Source organism: Stigmatopora nigra, chromosome 7, assembly GCF_051989575.1.
Source record: "Stigmatopora nigra isolate UIUO_SnigA chromosome 7, RoL_Snig_1.1, whole genome shotgun sequence".
Lineage (NCBI taxonomy): Eukaryota > Metazoa > Chordata > Actinopteri > Syngnathiformes > Syngnathidae > Stigmatopora > Stigmatopora nigra.
In genome coordinates, this window is record NC_135514.1 from 12,224,512 (window position 1) to 12,245,783 (window position 21,272).

The 21,272-nt window shown below is 36.3% G+C and overlaps 2 protein-coding genes and 2 long non-coding RNA genes across 4 annotated transcripts in view; all 4 read right to left on the reverse strand.

Moving 5' to 3' along the window:
• The window catches only part of slc9a1a (solute carrier family 9 member A1a), a 64,743-nt gene extending 60,347 nt beyond the window's left edge, over nucleotides 1-4,396 (reverse strand). The window contains exon 1 of the mRNA XM_077720604.1: nucleotides 4,311-4,396. The gene's annotated coding sequence lies outside the window, so the exon portion shown is untranslated. The remainder of the gene's footprint in view (nucleotides 1-4,310) is intronic.
• Nucleotides 4,397-4,744: 348 nt separating this feature from the next.
• On the reverse strand, nucleotides 4,745-6,708 carry LOC144199682 (uncharacterized protein C1orf232). Its single transcript, XM_077721493.1, has 4 exons — nucleotides 6,584-6,708; nucleotides 5,915-5,995; nucleotides 5,741-5,847; nucleotides 4,745-5,120 (listed from the first exon to the last, which is right to left on the reverse strand). Exons 1-4 carry the CDS (start codon nucleotides 6,662-6,664, stop codon nucleotides 4,745-4,747), a joined length of 645 nt encoding a protein of 214 aa, XP_077577619.1. The 5' UTR covers nucleotides 6,665-6,708.
• A 6,217-nt stretch (nucleotides 6,709-12,925) lies between these two features.
• LOC144199927 (uncharacterized) lies at nucleotides 12,926-18,661 on the reverse strand. Its single transcript, XR_013327009.1, has 3 exons — nucleotides 18,513-18,661; nucleotides 14,749-14,841; nucleotides 12,926-13,565 (listed from the first exon to the last, which is right to left on the reverse strand). It is a non-coding gene; the product is annotated as an uncharacterized LOC144199927 (long non-coding RNA).
• Nucleotides 18,662-19,779: 1,118 nt separating this feature from the next.
• Nucleotides 19,780-20,800, reverse strand: LOC144199253 (uncharacterized). Its single transcript, XR_013326874.1, has 5 exons — nucleotides 20,762-20,800; nucleotides 20,654-20,680; nucleotides 20,497-20,544; nucleotides 20,382-20,435; nucleotides 19,780-20,309 (listed from the first exon to the last, which is right to left on the reverse strand). It is a non-coding gene; the product is annotated as an uncharacterized LOC144199253 (long non-coding RNA).
• Between the last annotated feature and the right edge of the window lie 472 nt (nucleotides 20,801-21,272).

Here is a 21,272-nt window from a genome sequence, read left to right on the forward strand (position 1 = left end):
GTGATTTTTTTTTCTAGACCAGCCTATGAATGTTAAAAGGGATTTTTTTTAATGGAAAGTAGGAAGGTTAAGAATTTGGACCAGTTTAGGCAAACGTTTATTGTTAAAATTAAAATTTTTATTCGTGAAAAATGCAATATATCACAAAGAATTTGGTATGTTTTGAGTTGTTTTTGGTTGGTTTTTCAAATGTTTGAATGAGAAATTTTTGCAAGATTCTGAAAGAAGTGATGATGTTATAAAGTCATTTTTAAAATAAACTAGAAAAAAAGTAATTTATATAATATAGTTATTGTATTATTTCATAAAACATGTTTAAGTAATTAAAAGTTCTTAAAGAATTACATTATACTGCTGTTAACCATTTCTTTAGTAGACTCAATACATTTTCCCATTCACAACAAAAATGTAATTTTTTAGAGAATATTTAAAGAAAAATACTCAAATTTAAGTGACAAAATGGAATAAAATTGCGAAATTAGCAAAATAAAGTAGTTCAGATGGACCCTATTTATTTCCAGAAGGCCTCTTAGCGTAGTCTTCCATTATATTTATTTTTTAAAAAGTTTATTTACCGATAGCCATGCTCGCCCGCTAACGGGATTAAGCGAATATTTTGTCATAGCAAAAATTTAAGAGCGAGCGTCTGAGAACTCGACAGTAGCAAGTGATGTAATCCCGACGCTTGTTTTCACCTCTTCAGAATGTTCGGACTTGAAAGTAGGTTAAATCAAGACTTGGACATACCACACTTATCCTGCTAAGCTGCGGGAAAAATAGGGGAAAAAAACGTGCAAAAATATTTCAGCTAATAAAAATGACCATGATCTTCAGTTGAGCTTGCTTAGGGTCATACAGCGGACGCCATTTGAAAAATGAATGATTGCTAATCAGGTCACATTAGATAACAAAACTAAATAAGAACATAATTTTTCAAAAAAAAAAAACTTTTTTTCTAGAAAAAAATTGCCAAGTTACAAATTTTTTTTAAAAAATTGTTAGGTGATTTTTGCTGATAAGATTATACTTTCATACATTTTCCAAACTGGTTATTCTCATAAGGTTCGCAGGGGGTGCTGGAGCTGTCTTAGATCATGCAGTAGTATCAGCACAACACTAAAGGTATAAGAAATATAAATATGAAGAAAAAATATGAAGTAAAAACTGCCTTGGGTGCCTAATTTGTAAAAAATACACAAAAAAACAAAAAAAAAACAGGCAAATATTTGGAAATGACGGGAAATAAATTTTCATAATTTTCAAACTATAAAAAAAATATAAGTTACAAGTAAGAAAGCTACAAGACAGAAAATACCATAAAAGCTATCTATGGTGCTAATAATCCTCTGCAGTTTTCCCATTATTGCGGCCTTGTCTGGTCGGCATTATCCGCGATATTCGAGGGATTACTGCATTATATTTAAATGAGAAAAATGGCGTCAAAGGGGCTGAAGTCCTTTTTTTTGGACAGATTTTGTTCATGAAAACATTGGGAGCCCAAGTGAAAAGCTCTTTATCCCCGTGACGAATCAATTTGGGGGCAGACAGACCGACTGAGCCAAACTTTTAGAGGGGAACCAAAAAAAGGACAAATAGTAGACATACTATCGGCCATTAAAATGAAATCACAGCAAAATTAGAAGGAGAGAAATCCTCCCAAATTAAAAATATTCATGCCCCAGATGAAAAGCCAGTCTGGCTGTCTGTCTGTCTGTCTTCATCAAAGGCAACGTCGACCTCAACCTCCGCTCGGCGGTGCTTTCGGGGTTTGGCCGCACCCCAATTTTAGGCCTGTTGGGCGAGGGAGGGAGGAAGAGGCGCCACCGCCACGGGCCGGACCTCCCCGGAGGATTTGCTTGGCGACAAAACCACACCAGGCAACCCATGTGACGCGTGGTGGGAGGGTAGAGTCTGCATTTGGTTTGCCATGCATATGACAGAAAATATTGTGCTTGGGTTTTGGAGAGATAAAAAATGGATTACAGATTTAATGTGGGGGAAAAATGTCAAATTTTGGACAAAAAAATTGGTCTAATTGTGTTCAAACCATTATTTTTGGAGGGGAAAGGACAAAATGATGAATGGTAAGAAGGGTAAAAATATTAGTTGATTGAACAAAATCAGGTTTTGAAAATGTATTTTATAAATTTTTGATTTTACAAAATGATTTTTGAACTAAAACACAGAAAAAATGATTAAAAAATGACAATTGTTGATTTAAAAGGGGGAAAATCAGGAAATTTAATATACATCTATACTTTTCATTTTAATTTGATCCTAAAACAGAAAGTCACCACTCATGATTGACTTTCTCGGGCCGCACAAAATGATGCCGCGGGCCATATTTGGCCCGCGGGCCGTCACTTTGACACCGGTGATCTAGGGTTAAAACCGAGAATTGCCATGTATGCTGAAATCCAGCTTCTTTTGCAGGCCATATTCAATTATATTTTAATCATTTGCTGAAGGAAAATAAAAACAGAGTCCCATGCCAGACTTGGCCCACGGGCCACAGTTTGGACACCATTCCTAAACTTAATTTTACATCCGACCCGTTTTATTCTGTCACTATTCTTAGCATTCTAAGTTTGTCACGTCTTTTGACATGGGTTTCCTCTGGTGTCAGCGGGTGGTTTCCTCGCAGCAGTGTCGTTTGACCCCGACGTGGATTATTTCTACACTCATTGAATTTTATTGCTTTTCGCACTGCGTGCCCTTGCAGAAGCAAAGAACAACATGGAGGGAAAGAGCCAGCTGTTGTAACAGTAACCCGAGCACGCTTCAACACACCAAAGCCCAACAGTTGCCAGTATTTAAAAAAGAAAAAAAATGTACACATATATACACGTATACACACATACACACACACATACACACACATACACACACATACACACACACACATATACACACATATACACACATATACACATATACACACATACACACACATACACACATATACACACATATACACACATATACACACATATACACACATACACGTATACACACCTACACAAACATATTTACTCATATATACAAAAAGTACCTTAAAAAAGCCCACAAAAATTAGAAAAAAATGAAATAAACCAAAATATTAAATTTTCAAAAATACAGAAAATTAAGATGAACTGAAAGACACTTTTTGAATTAACTTAATATTACATTTTAATTTATAATAGCCAAAAAAAACATTCCATCCACATGCATTTATAAATTATATTTTCATATATATTTAATTATCATTTGTGTATTACCATTTTGTTTTTGACCTTTGGCCTTTTTTGTAAACTTTTATTTTGGTTATCCAAAAAAATATACTTCTTAAATTATAACTGTATTCTTCCCCAGGCTTGTGTGGGTTTTTTCCAGATGGGGTTGTGGGTTCGATCCCAGTTTGGCTATGATTGGTTGTCCTTTATATCCTTGTGCCCTGTGATTGGCTGACCACCAATTCAGGTTATCCCCCACGAAGTTAACTAGGATAGGCTCCAGCACCCCAAGGGAGCCTTGTGAGGGTAAACAGTTCATTAAAATGAATGAATGCAAGTTAGTGCATGTGGAATTTCCAGATGTGACGTGACTCATGACCACCAAAACGCCCACCAGGGTTCTTTCTACCTGAACGCCACTAGACATGCATTTATTTGTGTGTATCTGTCGTTTTACCTTTGCTTGTAATATAACATTTAGTCATACAAAAGCAAGACAGGAAGGGAAGAAAAGCCTTAGGCTGATTTTTTAGCACACCTTTCTCCCCAGTGACTAATTTAACAAGAACACAAAGTCATCATGTTGACATGTTGTAGCCAACAGGGCCAGAAAAGGTGTCTCACTTTAGAAAATTTGTCAAAATTAACATGATTGGACAAAAGAACTGTCAATTGGTTGAAGGGAGCAAAAATTATTATAGTTATATCTTTAAATATTATAACATTTATGTTCAAGGCATTTAGTTACACAATAAAATACTTTATTTTTCTTAAAATGTATTTTTTTGTTGTTGCAATTTTCACTGATTTTAACCATTTAAACCCCAATTCGACCTTTAATGTACTTAAGAACTAAAATTATTTGTATGATTCATCCATTTTCATTAAGGAAAAAAATATTCATGCATCATATTATAATATGATTGGTTAATGTATCATTTCAATAGTTGTATGGGTCTTGATCATTCATTTTGGAACAGTATGTGACAATTCTCTCATTTAATTAGTGTTTAAAACTCATAATAGTTGGACTTCAACATAAACTAACTGCAAAAAAAGATGAAAATTTAAAGTATGGTTTGTATAAAAACTTACTCAAGCATGGAAAGATGATCCACATGATGATAATCCAGGCAAGAACCCAACAAAAACATCCAAAAATAATGTCGACAATGAGGAAGTAGTGAGACGAAGCTGATTGGTCAACACAGCAGATGCAAGTTCAACAGGTGAAATCAATGTGCAATCACAAAAAAAAGACAAACATTGTAGTTTATTTGTAATATAGTTATCTTTGTTATTTTTTTTTGTTTTGATGCAACTTTTGTGTGCAGGACACATTGAAATTTAAAACCTGAAATGTCCAAAGACCAAAAAAAAAAATGACATAAACGGTCATATTTTCCGACATTGAGGAAAAATGTCCGCTATAAAGCCAACAAAAAACAAAATACGTTGTAATTTGTTGACGGTGCTAGTGACATTGAGTGCGATACCTGAATTCTCCACACGGGAGCGCAAGTGGCGCTTTAGTCGCCGTCGGCTGGGGCGGTTCGCCTCAACTCGGCCAGCTTGCTGGTGACAAAGTTCCACTTGAAGGAGGCGTCATGGCCGCCCAGCGTGGTGTATTTGGAAAAACCGTGATTGGCGTTCTCCTGTGGCTCCGCCTCCTCCTTCACGCCGTCCATCTCAGCCTCCTCCAAGGGTCCCGGAGAAGCCCCCTCCTCAATTTGGTCAGCTTCTTCTGACTCCGGCGTCCCAGCGTGGTTTTCCTCGGCCGCCTTTTGAGCGGCGGCCTCGGCCTCCGCTTGTTTCTTGGCGGCCCAGTTGGAGGCGAAGCTATCCCAGAATGCATTGCGTCCTTTGGAGGGCCGGGGAGGCACCTCTGGTTTAACTGCGAGGGGACTACCAGGCATACATACGTTAAAAATCAATATTAGTGTTTTGTAATATGAAATAAGGGGGTTCCATTTGAGAGTAATGAGGTCAAAGGTCACACAAGTCAAAATTAGGTGGTCAGGATAACTCAAGAACGAATAAAGGGATAATAATCATGTTTATTGGATGTGTTTTTAGTATGAAATGGCAGTGTCCATGAAATTTTAAGGTCGTGGGGTCAAAGGTCACTAAGGTTGGGAAAAAGGAATTTCAGGGCTCACAGTTTTGGGATTGTGGGTTCGATCCCAGTGTGTGTTTGCATGTTCTCTAGCTATGATTGGTTGTCCTTTGTCTCTATGTGCCTTGTGATTGGCCGGCCACTGATTCAGGGTGTCCCCAGCCTGATGCCTGTAGTTAGCTGGGATAGGCTCCAGCACCCCCCGTGACCCTTGGGAGGATAAGTGTTTCAGAAAATGAATGAATTTATATACTTTATAATCACTAACTATGTTAAGGGGAAAAATATGCGCCTCTGAGTTGGTTCATGGTATTTTTGAGTGTAGTTTGGAGGGCCTTTTCACATGAAATATAAAATTGCTCCCCCTTGTGGCGTTGTGAAGGAAAAAAAATCAAAGATAGAGACTCACTGGTCGGCCACTGGAGGACTTTCTGGCTCTTGCAGTAGTTGGTGCTCGTCATCTTTGTTGAAGAGGGTGGATAGTCTGTTCCAGCTCTTGGCGCTTGCTCCTTGCATCTGAAAACAAAAGTGCAGAAATGGGGTCAAAAGGTCAAAAAACAGAGTGACTTATACTGAAAGATACTTTTCGGGCTAACTGGAAGACGGAGTTCTGGCCTTCGTCTTGCTGGGTTGGACTCATGGCGTCTTCTTCCACTTCCCGCACCTGAATGTATAAACATACACAAAATGGTGGTCTGGTGTATGTTCGGGTTCGACTAACAGCGCCAACTGATCCGGTGGTTGTACTCTGGTGCCAGATTGTGTTGCTCACCTGGCGTCTTAAAATGTGGGTCACTTGAGTTAAAAGAAAAAAAAAGGTTTGTGACTCCCTCTAGTGGTTTAGGAGTGAAAAAGTTCAGTTGTATTTAACTTGAAATATTTCATTTAATTAAATCAATTAAAGACAGACTATTTCTACGATTAGTCGGCAAATCAGCTCGATGATGAATCATATTGATTGCCGTTATTTTATATTTTTGCAGTCAATTTGCTTAAGAAGTAAAGTACTTAAAACTACAAATACTATGTAGTTAGCGAAATATATCCAAACATTTACTATTCTCATTATTATTCAAATAATTTTTAAATTAAAATAAAGTCTACAAAATGAAATAAATATTTATGTTCTTCAAAGTTGTTAAAAAAAGGAATATTTATTTTGAAATCATATTTTTTTAACTTTATCTTTTGAACCAAAATATTTGATCATGTCTAGAATTGACTATATTTTTTAATCATTAATAAAAAGTACCTCATCCGCCAAGTCGTCCTCGTACTCCGGGTTGAGCGTCTTCATGACTTTGCTCTTATAAAGCCTCCACGTGGGATTCATGGACGGATGCTGATCTGCCTCGGGTCTCGGGAATCGGGACTCGAACTCGGTCTCACTCTTCTGCCTTTTCCCCCTTTTCGGCCTTCATCAAGCGGTCAGAGCAGCCTCGGACCTGGCGTCAACATCCAGTCGAGGTGAGTCTGGAAGGACACCCGCAGGGATGTCACGCTTGAGGACGCCTACCTGAGTTACCTGGAAACAGGTGTGCATTTCGCCATGCATATTTCACGCAATCCATTGTCAGTCAACGTTGGCTCCAATGACACACACACACATATATTTTTCATTCAGTTGTTTAAAAAAATGTTTTATTTCATTTACTGTCCCAAATAGCACACATTCTAACCCACATTTTTTTAATTTTTATATCATCCTTATTTTGGATACAGCAACTTAAAAATTATATTTGTTTAAAGCTCTTATTGCCTGAATTTTTTTTTTCAGTGAGATTGACTATGCAAGACGTCCAATCATGTGACGTCTAGTCATCCTTCTGCTCTGAGTGGACGTGAGTTTGTCACATATAGAAGACTAATAATCCCTTTCTAAAAAAATAATAATAAAAAAGTACTAATCAAAATAGTTTAAAAAAATACTCGACTTTGTGGCTCAATTACACGTTTCAATGTATTAAAAACTTGATTACTGCTTAGCCATATTGGCCTTTATAATTTTGTAATCTTAAAAAAAAATCGAATCAAAAGTTAAGAAGTATTGTTATGTACTACTATGTACTACTAAGTATTATTAAGTCTGGTGTGCAGCTATATTTGCATCATCTTAATGTTTAATCCTGCGGTTGTGGGAGGATATTTAAAGTGAACATGAATTATGAATGCACATAGCTCAGCTTTCTCAATGGAATTGACACACACACACACACACACACACACACACACACACACACACACACACACACACACACACACACACACACACACACACACACACACACACACACACACACACACACACACACACACACAAACACTTTTTGACCCAAACACACACACAAATTCTAACTCAAATTCTCAAATTGTCCAAATATCCAACAAAACTATAAATACACTTTAAGCTACTAAATATACACGAACGTATAAAAGATAAAGGTAGTAAGGTAATATCTGCAAATTTCCGCTAGGTGGCGAAATAACCCCAAACAAATTGGAAATGGTTTCATTTCCAGATTTATTTTTGTCATTTTTAATATTTTGATCGTTAATATTTTTTTTGCCAAAGCCAAATGCATCCAAATATAACATATTTACCGAAATGTTAATTTGCATGAAATAAAGTGTCTTTAAAGTGAGAAGAAAACATTTTTAAAAAATTATTTTTCAAATTTTTGTATTAAAACCTCAATTCTATTCATTAAATTAATTCCAAAATTATTACTTGGCTTTCCAAATTCCGAGTAACATTGAACTGTTTTTTTCCATTACTTTTCGCATCATTGGTTAAACACAAACTGCTGCTTTATAACAAGAAAGGCAGTTATTAATTAAAAACAGAGGAATCCCCCCTTTTTTAAACACTGCCCTTTTTATACTCACCACTAGGGCAACTCAACTCTGCTCCACTTTGTCCAAAGAAAAAAAATGGGACACCATGTCCAGAACACAGTGTCCTTGCCTCAATGGCATGCATTGAACATTTATTATTATTTATATCACAGCACTACATGGTGTCTAATTACATTTATGTTGCAATATTATCCCTGTTACAAACCAAATGTTGACCTACTAACATCAATAATCCATATCTTACCAGGTTCCGGAATTGGCCTGTTTCCACATTTGCTCCACTTGAGTTATCTGGACAGCTCCTATATCTAAATAGCAAAGGTTATCTCTTTATATAGGTTGCCATGAAGCGGGCCTTCAAGAAGGGCCTTGTGGTAAACTTTGACATACTGTATATATTGGAGTATAACGCACACCCAAAATTTGAGTACCGTATTTTCACGACTATAAGGCGCACTTAAAAGTCTTCAATTTTCTCCAAAATAGACAGTGCGCCTTATAATCCAGTGTGCCTTATTTATGGAAAAAACAGAAAACCAAAAATGAAAAACCACCACTGTCGGATATTAAAAAAACGCAAACACCTGAACTGAAACAATACTGTTAAATATGCAGATGCCATCTTAGTTTACAAAATCTTCCAACATATAGCTCCTCCCCCACTGCAAGATTTTATACAAAAAAAATCCAAAACATAAACAATGGCTGGCAAAATAGACAGTGCGCCTTATATATGGAAAAAATGTCATTCATTGAGGGTGCGCTTTATAATGCAGTGCGCCTTATAGTCGTCAAAATACGGTAATTGCTATTGACTTCCAAGTATGAAGCACTCACTCCTTCACAGTCACCTCTAGAGCCAGCCATTGTTGATGTTTTGGATTTTTTTGTATAAAATCTTGCAGTGGGGGAGGAGCTATATGATGGAAGATGTTGTAAACTAAGATGGCATCTGCATATTTAACAGGATTGTTTCAGTTCAGGCGTTTGTGTTTTTTTAATATCCGACAGTAGTGGTTTTTCATTTTTTCGTTTTCTGCTTTTTTCATATATAAGGCGCACTGGATTATAAGGCGCACTGTCTATTTTGGAAAAAATGTAAGACTTTTAAGTGCGCCTTATAGTCGTGAAAATACGGTACTCAAACCCACAAAAAATGCACATTCACTCTCATTGATTTTAAACTTGAAAATCAACTTAAACTCACCTCACCATTAAACATTAAATGTGTTTTTAGGATCACCACCAGTGCGTGTGTCGCTCTATTAATAAAAATGATTCCACATGGCATCTGCCTGCTGAGCCAGAAACTGAAATAAACTTTACGTGTCCCACCCTAGTTGTTATTTGATAAGTTGTTGACATTTTAACAAGTTGCAGTGCTTGTAAAAAACAACAAAATGAGTTAGGTATTTTTATTTGTTTTGTTTTTTAAAGGAAATTGGAGGTTGCATAAGAATTTGGAAATAACTGTGTAACACGCATGTGCCTGAAGGGGCTTGTAAAAATAAAAAAAAACAAAGGAGCAAGACTCATGTTATATAACATCCAACTCAATGCATTATGATCATAAAATGTAACAAGTTTGTTTTACGACTGGGTTTCACATTGAGTTACAGCTTGTGGAGAATCAAATAAAATGATGTACATGTCTTGTAAATAATGGAGCGATTTATGAAAGCCTGCAGGCAGGCGCCTCTATGCATTCAGTCAATATTTTTTCTTCATTTTTTATGAATGAGGGTGTTTAAGACGGTAGTATGAATGCGGAATTTTATGTACATATAGAAAGCAAGTTTGGTGCTTTTAGGAAGTTTTTTTTACTTCAGTTTTTGGTTTGTTTTCTCAGAAGTTTGTGTTCTTATGAAGGAATTTTTTTTTTTTTTGGGACGGTTACCTGCCGGGACCAACAGAAAACCTGGTTTGAACCAGTTTGCAAATGGCCTGGAGGAAGAAAGAATATTTAAAATGACTCTTCATGTGTAAATTTTGTTGAAATTATGAACTAGAAATTTTGAAAACATCATTTTTTTGAATAAACTAAATTTTCCCGACGACATCATCAAAAAAATAATGTATAATAAATGTCAATCTTTTCTGCACCAAACATAAGTCCATTTTTATTTATATTTTAATCCTAATAAAAAAAATGGAAGCTTCCCACTACATTCTGACGAGAGAGTTTTTGAACCATTTTTGCAAAATTCTTTAAAAAAAAAAACAAAAAACTATAAATTATTCCGATTTTTTTCTGGTCGATTTTTTTAGCTATACCCCCATAACCCCCCTAACCTCCACCCCTAAAAAAATCTTTAAAAAAAATATTTAAAAAACTATAAATTAGTCAGTTTTTCTGCTGTTTGATTATTTTAGCTATACCCCTATGACCTCCCCTTAAGCTCCGCCCCTACCTAGTGTGTACATGTTAAACTTTAAACATGAGTGGCATGCATACATCTGTCATGAACTCCATGTTTATTAAATATAACAAGATGACCTCAGGGGCGACGGATCAGCAACACCTGCTAAGTAATCCAACATTATCTTTCAAGATGATCCTTCATTTTATTCCACTTATTTTTTAATAAAAAGCAGACCCTGGATTGGTCGCCAGCCGCTATTAACAGTCAATAGTTATGAGAAAGCACACACCCTTGTTTCCCAAAAAAATTCACAGCATGAGAAAGTTGTTTTAACCATGCATAGTTGGAATGTTTATATTATCTCCTGCATGGTAACATCCATTGGCGTGGAAAAATTCATTTCCTATCCACAATTGAATGTTTAGCCTTTAGCTTAGAGCGGAATGTGGTATGTACAGGGTGTGTTTATTATTGGAAAAAGTCATGTAAATAAGAATATGCTTACGTTTTGTCAAAAAAATGACTTTCCAGAATCTTGCTGTGAGGTGATGACATCATCTTGTAAAATGATGTCGCCATGGGGGGATGGCGGGGGGATCGTGGAGTTTATCCAGTAAGAGTTAAGCAGCTTTTCAGTAATCCTGATTGGGAAAAAAAACGACAGTCATAGTGAGTAATAAATAAAAATCAGCATAACATTTTGATCTTGCCAAAAAAAGGCAAATAACAATGAAAGAATGCAGAACTTTGACTTTAAATGTGTTCAAATGGAATTTGATTTAAATTAAAAGCAAAGGTAAAAAAAACACAAGAAAATATACATACAAGAAATTGTGTGGTTTGGATGCAGAACAATGTGTCCTATTTTGGTGAGAAGATATAATATAATATAATAAGTCAGCAAAGTGCTTTAAAAAATTATCATTTTAAGGTTGGAGTCCTGCAATGGGTCAAATAAATGATAAAATCTGAATATTATACACGCCAAACAAAAGACAGAAGCGCACAATCTCAACAAAAATATTCAAAATTTAAAAATGTTCAATTTCATAGGTCCCCAAAAAGTACAGTGCTTCAAATTTTAAAAAATCCCTTCACCTAAATTTGGATATCATTCACATTTGACATTCCAATCCCATACAAGAACAAATACATGACAGGTAACTGCATTCCAATGATAGCATTTTTAGCCATTTTCTAAAGGGGCCTTTTTTGAGTAATCACTTTGTTGTCGTAGTGGGGGTCTGCGGTGTCTGTTAACAGAGACCTTTTGTTCCCTACAGTCTGCACGTTGTCCCTCCAGTTTGAGCGCAACAGCATCCTCAGCACGCACGTTATGCAACACGCGGGTGCATGACCAGGCGATGTGGCGACATCACTACATTAAATACAGCACAAAAAAACACTAAAAAAAACACATAAACAGCAAGTAAACAAGAACTAAATGGCCACCATTGACATAGATAGACATCCAATTTATATGGATTAGACTGCTAATGGCGCTGAAATATGATTATTTGAATGTTCTAACACATGTCACCCAACGTGATAAGGCGCTCACTCACATCGGTTTTCCACACCAATAAGCGCATCCTTGTTTCTTTGTCTCCACACTTCGCGACCATGTTGATTGGAGGATGCGTCAAGGCTTAACCAATGGCTGCTAAGCAAGCAGCATCAGTTGGGAGGGAGGCGGATGGACTGAGAAAAGCACGCGGCGGTATGCGAGGTCTGAGGACATGTTGTGATGGAGAGGAAGTGGGCATGCGCAGATATAGAAAATTATAAAGGGCTACGTGCAAAGATGCCAATCATTAATGAGAGGGAACGATACCACGCCAAAATGGGCACAAAGCCCCTAATTTGCTGGCTGTAATGCCTTTTTGTTTAAATAATTAATTCATCTCTTTAATTCATTATGGAATTTGGGCTCAGAACAATTGATATCCATGTTTTTAGATAGTGGTTTATCTGCATAAAAAATAGTCTATTATGGTTGCTAAATAATATTGTTGGAGAGGAGATGTTTTTTGGCAAGATTTTTGGCTGCTAAAAATGTGAGTTTTTGGTTGTTTCTGACGTTTGATTGGTCATTACAGGAAATGTTTGAATTTAAAATTTTACCAAAAGTGCTCCACCAATTGACTTTTTTTGCCATTAAAGGCTACTTTTGCACTTCAAAAACATACTAACAAGTTTTATCTGATTTTAATGCATTTTTAGTTGGAATCTGAATTTGCATAAATAAAAAATACAACTCTAAACTACTAAATGTGAAAACCTATAGTTACAAGATCATTAAATTCAGATTATATAGTAGTTAACCAGTCTGATTTTATCAAAATGTTAGAAAAAGTACAACAAGCCATTCTCTGAAAAAAGATTCACAGCTTTATTAAATCATTAAAAAATAAAGTGACACATTTTCCCATACATGTTTAAAAAAAAAACAAATAAAACTAGTTAAAAGTCCACACATGCACTCGGTACACGACACATCATTGATTAAATGCCAAGTGTGACTTTGCAATAAGACCCCCCCTAAAAAGACTTGTTAAAAAGGGGCCAGTGTTTAACAGTTTCCTCATGAATGTGCAAAATATTCCCAAGAATTTCAACATGGCAACCAACATTGAAAATTCAAGTATAAAAAATGCCCCCCTACTCCTTCTCCAACCTTAATTTAAAACTGCCAACATGAACCATTACAACTTGGATCCAACTGGAACATTCCACTTAAGGCCAGATACAGCCTACCCCTCCCTCATTATTTATATTCTGCAAACAGATAGACAGCCAAGAGACCACCACCAACATGGCTCCAGTTTCATGACTTCCTTCCTTCCCATCCATCCATCCATCTCGGGTTCAAGGTGCCGGGTGAGCTTGCACCTTTTCTGTCATTTGCTTGGCGCTGTAGTAGGATAAACTGAGACCCATGATGGCCAGCATCATTGCGATCTGGTTTACAGCTCGGTCCTGCGGCTGTGTCTGGACTTCACCAGCCACTTGCCTCTGGATCAGAGATATTAAAAAATAAAGACAATAAATAAAAAATGTAACTGTACCATGCCAAACAGTTCAACAATCGTGAGACTCTCACAAACTGGAACTCCTATACTACTAACTTCTGGAATGTCCTACCATAGAAAATTGCAGGTAAATAAGTATGAGCCTCCCATCTTGTCATCATATCATGTGCTTGTCTGCACTTGTCCAGAACAATTTAAAGGCTTTTCTAAGTTTGAAAAGCTAAACTTTCTACAAAAATGTGAGTCTTGTATTTCGCAAACTACTACAAGGAATAACCAGTTGTTTGGACCAGTCAATGGAGAAACTGGCTTAAGAGTTGCATGCAACTGCATTAGTTTAAATATTGAACATTATTCACTATTTAGCCGTTCCAAGATGGGGAAAATATCCGTTTGACTTGAAGTCAAATCTCAATAATTTCTATCCAACTTGTTTATAGTCCGATTTTTATCACCCTGGACAATAACTAGTTGTTTGGACCAGTCCATGGAGAAATCTGGCTTAAGAGTTGCATGCAACTGAATTAAATTATTCACAATTTAGCTCTTCCAGGATAGGGAAAATGTCCATTTGATTTAAAGACGAATGTCAATAATTTCTATCTGGCTTGTTTACATTGCAATTTTAAATCACCCTCGACAATTACCAGTTGTTTGGACCAATCCATGGAGAAAGAAACCTGTCTTAAGAGTTGCATGCAGCTGAATCAGTCTAAATATAGAAAATTATACCCAATTTAGCCATTCCAAGATATAGAAAATATCCATTTGACTTTAAAACGACAAACCTAAATAATTTCTATCTGACTTGTTTACAGTCCGAATTATTGTCTTCAACAGTCGTCAGCTCTAAAGTAAGGTCGCCATTTTCCCCTTTAATAACTGCGTCATCAAGCCTTCGCTTTCAATAACAAAAAGTCCCCATTAACAATATCGCCCCAAAAAAACCTTATGTAACGTCTGTTGACCTTTAGTTTTACCAATTAGTGTAAATAACTGAACAAAAACTAGGAACAAAAGCGTCCGGGTCGCGACTAGGCGACTCTGATGGGTACAAAAAGAAACATGGGAAGCGATCACAATGGCCGACGTCAGTTTGAATTAGCGTTTCAGGAGAACGGAAGCGCGAGAGATGCAAATTCGGAAATCCGCTAAAAGATTCCTACCTGGAGGAGGCGGAAATATCCCGGTGTCAGTCTTCCCAGCCTGATGATCATGTCTACGGGTGAAGTGAGGCGGGGTTGGGGGTAGTCGAGAATCTGGAAGCGTGAAAATATTTCAGTCAACTTCATGAACGGAGGTCTGGATAACATGTCGCTTGTAAACGAGAACCAGATGACCCCATGGTAGGAGGAAGGAACAACTCTACCCTGAGGCCTTAGCATGGAATCGAACCGATTGACATGTCAAGTTTTGATCTGTTCATTATCTGGATTGATGCATTTGGTAGGACAGAGTTTGATTTTAACGTTTATCTTGCAAAATTTTGCATTCAAATTACAGTAGGAGTTAATTTAAGGGGTAGCAGTCCTTAAAATATATTTTCCAAGTCATCTATTGTCACAAGATCGGCTAAATATCTGAATATAAACATACAAAAAGACCATTAGGGAATATTTTGAAGGATCCAGAAGACTAAAATGCCGACCTGTTTGCAATTTGCACAGCAATTCCTGATTATTGGACTTGACAAGTTCTATTAATAGGTCCAAAAGGTTCCTAAAAAAATCTACAAATCAAGAGGCGAGGTCCTTTCAGGACAGCCAAAGCTTGAAATCCAAGTCCTTCCAGCAGTCTAGAAATTCCTCAACTCTACGGAACTATTTCAGTTCTTAGGAATTCTCCAGATTTCCAAGACGATGACACCCTATGCCCTACGAAGCCAAAGAGTGAGCAAAAACGAGGTACTTTTTGCCTCCGCCTTTAAAAAAAGCGAGGCTTTCGTCCAACCAGAATTGCGAGGTTGGGCTGTGGAGAACACGCCCACTTTTCGCAGGAACACCGAGACTGTCAGAAAGCATTACTTTCACTGAGTGGCACTACCAAAACATTACCCCACCCTGGCCCAGACTCCCCCCACAAAATAAACTGTACTATGTTATTAGCTCGTTAGCCATCAAAGACACAAAAATGAGGAACAATGCGTTCTTGACTGAGCACGTGCTTGTCCGAGAGTTGGATTACGCAACGGTTTTTGATGCGTGCCTTTTCGGACGGGGATGACACGCATAGACCTTAAGGACTAGGCGACGAAACTCGGAAAACGGAAGTTATTTTGAAAGAATTAGCACAATTCCAGTTACTATTTTGAAGATGTTTGACCAGACAAATTCTGTCATTGAAAGCCACTAAATCCTAGACTAGCAACACTTCCTTCAATGGGATGAAATTTTGTGTTTTTTTGGGGTATATTTTCATCAGTTTTTTCTGCATTAAATTTTTTTCAACCAAAAATCGCCATTACATTTTTTTTCCAACCAAAAATCTGCATTACATTTTTTTTCCAACCAAAAATCTGCATTACATTTTTTTTCAACCAAAAATCTGCATTACATTTTTTTTCAACCAAAAATCTGCATTACATTTTTTTTCAACCAAAAATCTGCATTACATTTTTTTTCAACCAAAAATCTGCATTACATTTTTCTTCAACCAAAAATCTGCATTACATTTTTCTTCAACCAAAAATCTGCATTACATTTTTCTTCAACCAAAAATCTGCATTACATTTTTCTTCAACCAAAAATCTGCATTACATTTTTCTTCAACCAAAAATCTGCATTACATTTTTTTTCAACCAAAAATCTGCATTACATTTTTTTTTCAACCAAAAATCTGCATTACATTTTTTTTTCAACCAAAAATCTGCATTACATTTTTTTTCAACCAAAAATCTGCATTATTTTTTTAACCAAATATCTTCATTAAACTTGTTTTTAACCAAAAACAAACATTATGAGCACATGCGGTTTTAATATTTACGTCCCTTATTAACAGGTTTTAATTAGCTGTAAATGGTCCCAAAAGGTTCTCCACCCATTTTGCTTTTGAACACACGTGCACCATTTACTTGTTGCACAATTCTGTTGGTTAAAAAAAGCTTCCAGCAAACACCTCTAGGAATGAAGGTTACCCATAAACACACCCCAGGTGGCAAATTAAAAAAAGACAAACAACAAAGCCATTCAAGTTTAAATATGGAGAACGCCGTTTGTCACGTTCCATTTTACCAATTCATGTTGATGACTGGTTACAAACAAAAACTACAGGGTGTGTTTAAAACAATGTGCCCATAAATTAACTCCTACTCATAGAAAACCCCAAGAAAGAATTGAGTGCAATTTGAGTAGTTAACTAAACGGATGCCTGTTTGTTCAAAATCAATAAAAATTCAAGTTCTGCTAAACAAATGTGGCTTTAGTTAATAATATGACTAATATAAATAGACCAAAGGTGGTGCAAGTTCTGCTATTATAATGCCCGCAATTGCACATCTTAAAAGCATTTTGTATCTTTACTATTATAAAAAGGAGTGGTTCATGCTATGAGCTATTGGCCAATAGCCCTGCTGAATCAGCTGGGAACTATTTTTGCTTTGGAGTACTCAACAAAAGGAGTCTTTCACTCTCAAATTACTATGTGAAGGTTCATGTGACAGGGTATATTATCAAAAAATAAAACACTGATTTGACAAAAATCATAATGCAATGATGCACCAAGTTAAAAAATAGGCTTGTAGCAGTTGTATACCATTTACATTAAATCAGCATCATCCAGAAATGGACATTAACATATATAGGGAACATCATGTACTCTACCAACGACAACCAATGAAATTCCTTCGTCAGTCTTAGGACCGCCTTTTCACTGTCCCTTTTAGGACCCCCACCCTCCCTTTTTTTCCTCACTCTGTAGTAGTGTGTAGGGGGTTTGCACATTGAATTAGGAAGACCCCAGCGAAACATACAATGGATGTGGCCAATCAGAAGCTGCGATTTTGCATCATTTGTATGTCTGTTTCCATAGTTATGGTAGGAAGCAGCTGATTCATACTGCTGCATTGTGGGAAAGTTAAATGAGATATCTTAAATAATTTAACTTACGAGTTGGAATCATAATTGATGAAAAAAAAAACAGGGAAGTCATTTAAATGGAAATGGCTGGCAGTGATTGCAGGTCAAATGGATTGAGATCTATAGTCAATGGCAGGAAATGAATTAGTGGTTTTTATAGTTGATACTTCCAAGTAACATTCAGGATTTTGCAAAACTTTAAGTGGGTGTGCCTATTGTTAGTGATTTCCTAATTAGTTTAGAGTACGTGATATACTGGCTTTGTTGGTTTACATGCAACATATTTAAAAGGGTACCAAAATATGCACTTCTGTCGGTTGAACATTCAAAAGACTATTACAACTAAAAAGATTAACATGAAAAAGTAATGAAAAATAATATTAGGAGTAAATCATGCAAAGCTATTGGGGAAAACTGCAGTTTTATACAGATTAAGTATATAGCTACACTATATAAGTGAGATCGTTAATATACTTTTCATTCAGCTACACAAACCTAGAATACATAAATAATTGCGCACAAAGAATTAAAGTTAGAAATGATTCAACATCAAAAAACATGCAGTCGATGACTACCATTAATACTTGCCTGGGGTCAATCCAAATAATGAAAAAAATGTGATCCATTCTCTAAATTAAAGTTTTTAACGGCATAAAATGAGAGCAACTCTAAAATCACATTAACTAGCAATAAAACGCATACTTTTCACTTTTATTGCCTAACATAGTGTAGTTGTATCCATTAAACATCTAATCAAAGTTCAATTTTATGATATCACTGTATAGTACCCATAAATAAGGCTAACATTGCCCAATAAGTAACATTCATTTATTTATAAATCAAACAATAGTTCTTACCTGATCTTGGGCTCGACTGACACTTTTATTGGGACCCTTCTGACCCAATAAAATGTTTGAACGCAGTAGTCAAGTACGGGTATGTACTTCCTTTATGAGGCACGGTGGGCTTGTTCTACATGTTCAAGAGGGGGAGGTGGCCACAAAAGTATAGAAGCCGGCATATACGTGCACGTGAACACATGTGTAGCGCACCCCTACGCCTGAAAAAAATGAGCTCGTCCACTTTCTTTTTTTCTCCATGTGTTGTATGTGTAAGGAACATTTTGTCCTATCATAGACTGCTGTGCAAACCGAAAGGTGCTGACATTTGCAATAGTATACGTTGCATACTGTACATACTTGTCATCTATAAACAATATACAGTGACATAAGGAGTAATGTGACAGGTTTTGGAACATTGTATGGAAAAATCACGTTGGTGCTAATTTAGAGGGTGGTGATAACCTGCATGTTTTTTTTTGCATTTAATACTATCGTTGGATTCACAATAAATAGTTAGCCATTAATATTAATAAACATGAGAAGTACATCCCAGAAGCAAGTGTGCCACATGTTATGGGCCATATGGTGCCCATTGTACCAATATAGACAGACATATAGGTTTACAACTTCAGATTTTCACCATTAGAGCACTCAAGTGTACAATAAAGGGTAAAAGTCTTGTTCCAAAGTGGTTTAAAGGAATATGCAATATGTAAAATGTACTTATTGTTTAACTTTTGTGCATGTTCCGCCTACCACAAATAAAAATAATCATCGGAGATGCTAACAAGTGCTTTTACGTTAACCTAACCTACCACAAAAAGATTTTATCCACAAACTTAACCCCGGTGTAATTAAAAACCATTATTTTTTGAAAACTGAAGCCTGTATTAATTGAAATTTTGGTACATAATACATTGTGTGTTTACAGGATTATTGCTATATTAATGTGTAGTTTGTTAAGATGTTTATTTCTGATTAAAACCCAAAATTACTATGATATCTCATTATTTCAAAGTACTTTTCTGCCAAGCCAATGGGGAAGGGATTTTGTACTCTTTAATATTTTAATCCTGGTTGCAGTACCATTTCTGGCCAATTGTCTTACATTTTGTTCTTTTATGGTTTTCAAAAGAGAACGCTGTCATATTTGACCCAGTTTTTAACTATCTGTTACAAACGCAACGCTCCACCCTGTGGTCAAAACAAGAATTACGTCAACTTCATTAAATAAGGTACTGCAGTGCTCTCTGTTGGTGAGATTGAGAAAGAAGGTATACAATGCTCTTAAGAAATGTTTATTTCAGTAACATTTAGATTGACTATTGGAGTCATAAACATAGCTTAACAATAAATTTCTTCATTAGGTGATTTGATTCCTGTGATATGTTTTTTTTGGGTAAGATGGCAGATTGATTTTTTCCAAACACTATACCGTGTTTCCCCAAAAATGGTAAGTTTTGACTCATAACACTTTTTAATAGCTGCCTCATGTAAAAAAAAAATCCAAAAGAAAAACAAACTTTAAAAGACCTAAAAAAATAGACAGAAAGGAGATAGGCGGCAAGCTACGGGATACGGACGGCACGGGTGTAAATATTCCAAAATAGATAAACGTGAGCGTCGTGAAAACATCATCAAGTGCAAGGCATACTAATAAATGACATTTGTAATATAAAACTTGGTAAAAAATACTTATTTCAAACTGTACAATCACCAAGTACACAGGAGGGGCAGAGGGAGGGAGCATGAGAGGGAGATCGTCGGCATTAGCTTATTTTATTTGGCCTCTGCGGCGGCGGCCTTGGGCTCCTGCGGGGGAGAAAAATAGGTTTTTATTTAAAAAAAAAAATGGAAATGTTTCCATAGTGATTTTCTCAATACCTCAGCCTTGGTGTTGCCATTTTCTGCCTTCGTCTTCTTTCCTTTAGGCGCTTTCTATTACACAACAAGAAAGTTTAGTTACTCATACTAAGTATTTAAGTAAAGATAAATGTACCTTTATGGGAGCTTTCTTCTTGGTTTCCACTTGAGGAGGTTTGGGTTTCTGTGAGGTGAGAGGAACAGTCATTTTTAGTGAGCATATTGAGGTCATTAATATTTTGATTATTTAAAAATCACTATTTATTTTACTAATATAAATGACTGCAACGCACCGCTGCCAAGCGCCGGGAAAACCGTCTCTGTGGAGAGAAAGAAGGCAACATTACAACTCTGATCCATAAAAAAAATAAAAATTAAAACTCAATGCAAGTATAACAAACCTCAGTCGCTCCACTTGTCTGGATAATGAAAAAAAAAGAAAAAACATTATTAACTTATGATAAATAACAAAAGCTATCAAAACATTTTGCTCAACTGAACATTTCCAATGTTATATTATTGCCACAACATTAATTACAAATACAAATTGTTTATGTCAATGTAACACACTAAGGACTTGTGTTGTTTTTGTCTTTGTCACGTGACCTTCCCGCTCTTATTTGAATTCAAATCAGGAAGGGCGGGGGAGCAAGAGCAAGATGTTACCATGACAACGCGTTGGCGCCTTGACAGGTCTCTTTGTCCCACCCACCTCCCCCTTTTTTGCATGTAGGCGCGACGAGACGAGCGAACAGTGAAAGGAAATTGATGAAATTACCGCCTCAGCAAAGATACAACTATGGCTTTTTAAACAAATATAGCTAAAACACAAACCATTACCAACTATTTTTAGCTTAGAATAAAACGAGGAAAATGTCGTTTTTAAAAACAACTCCATTTCCGGAAGTGATC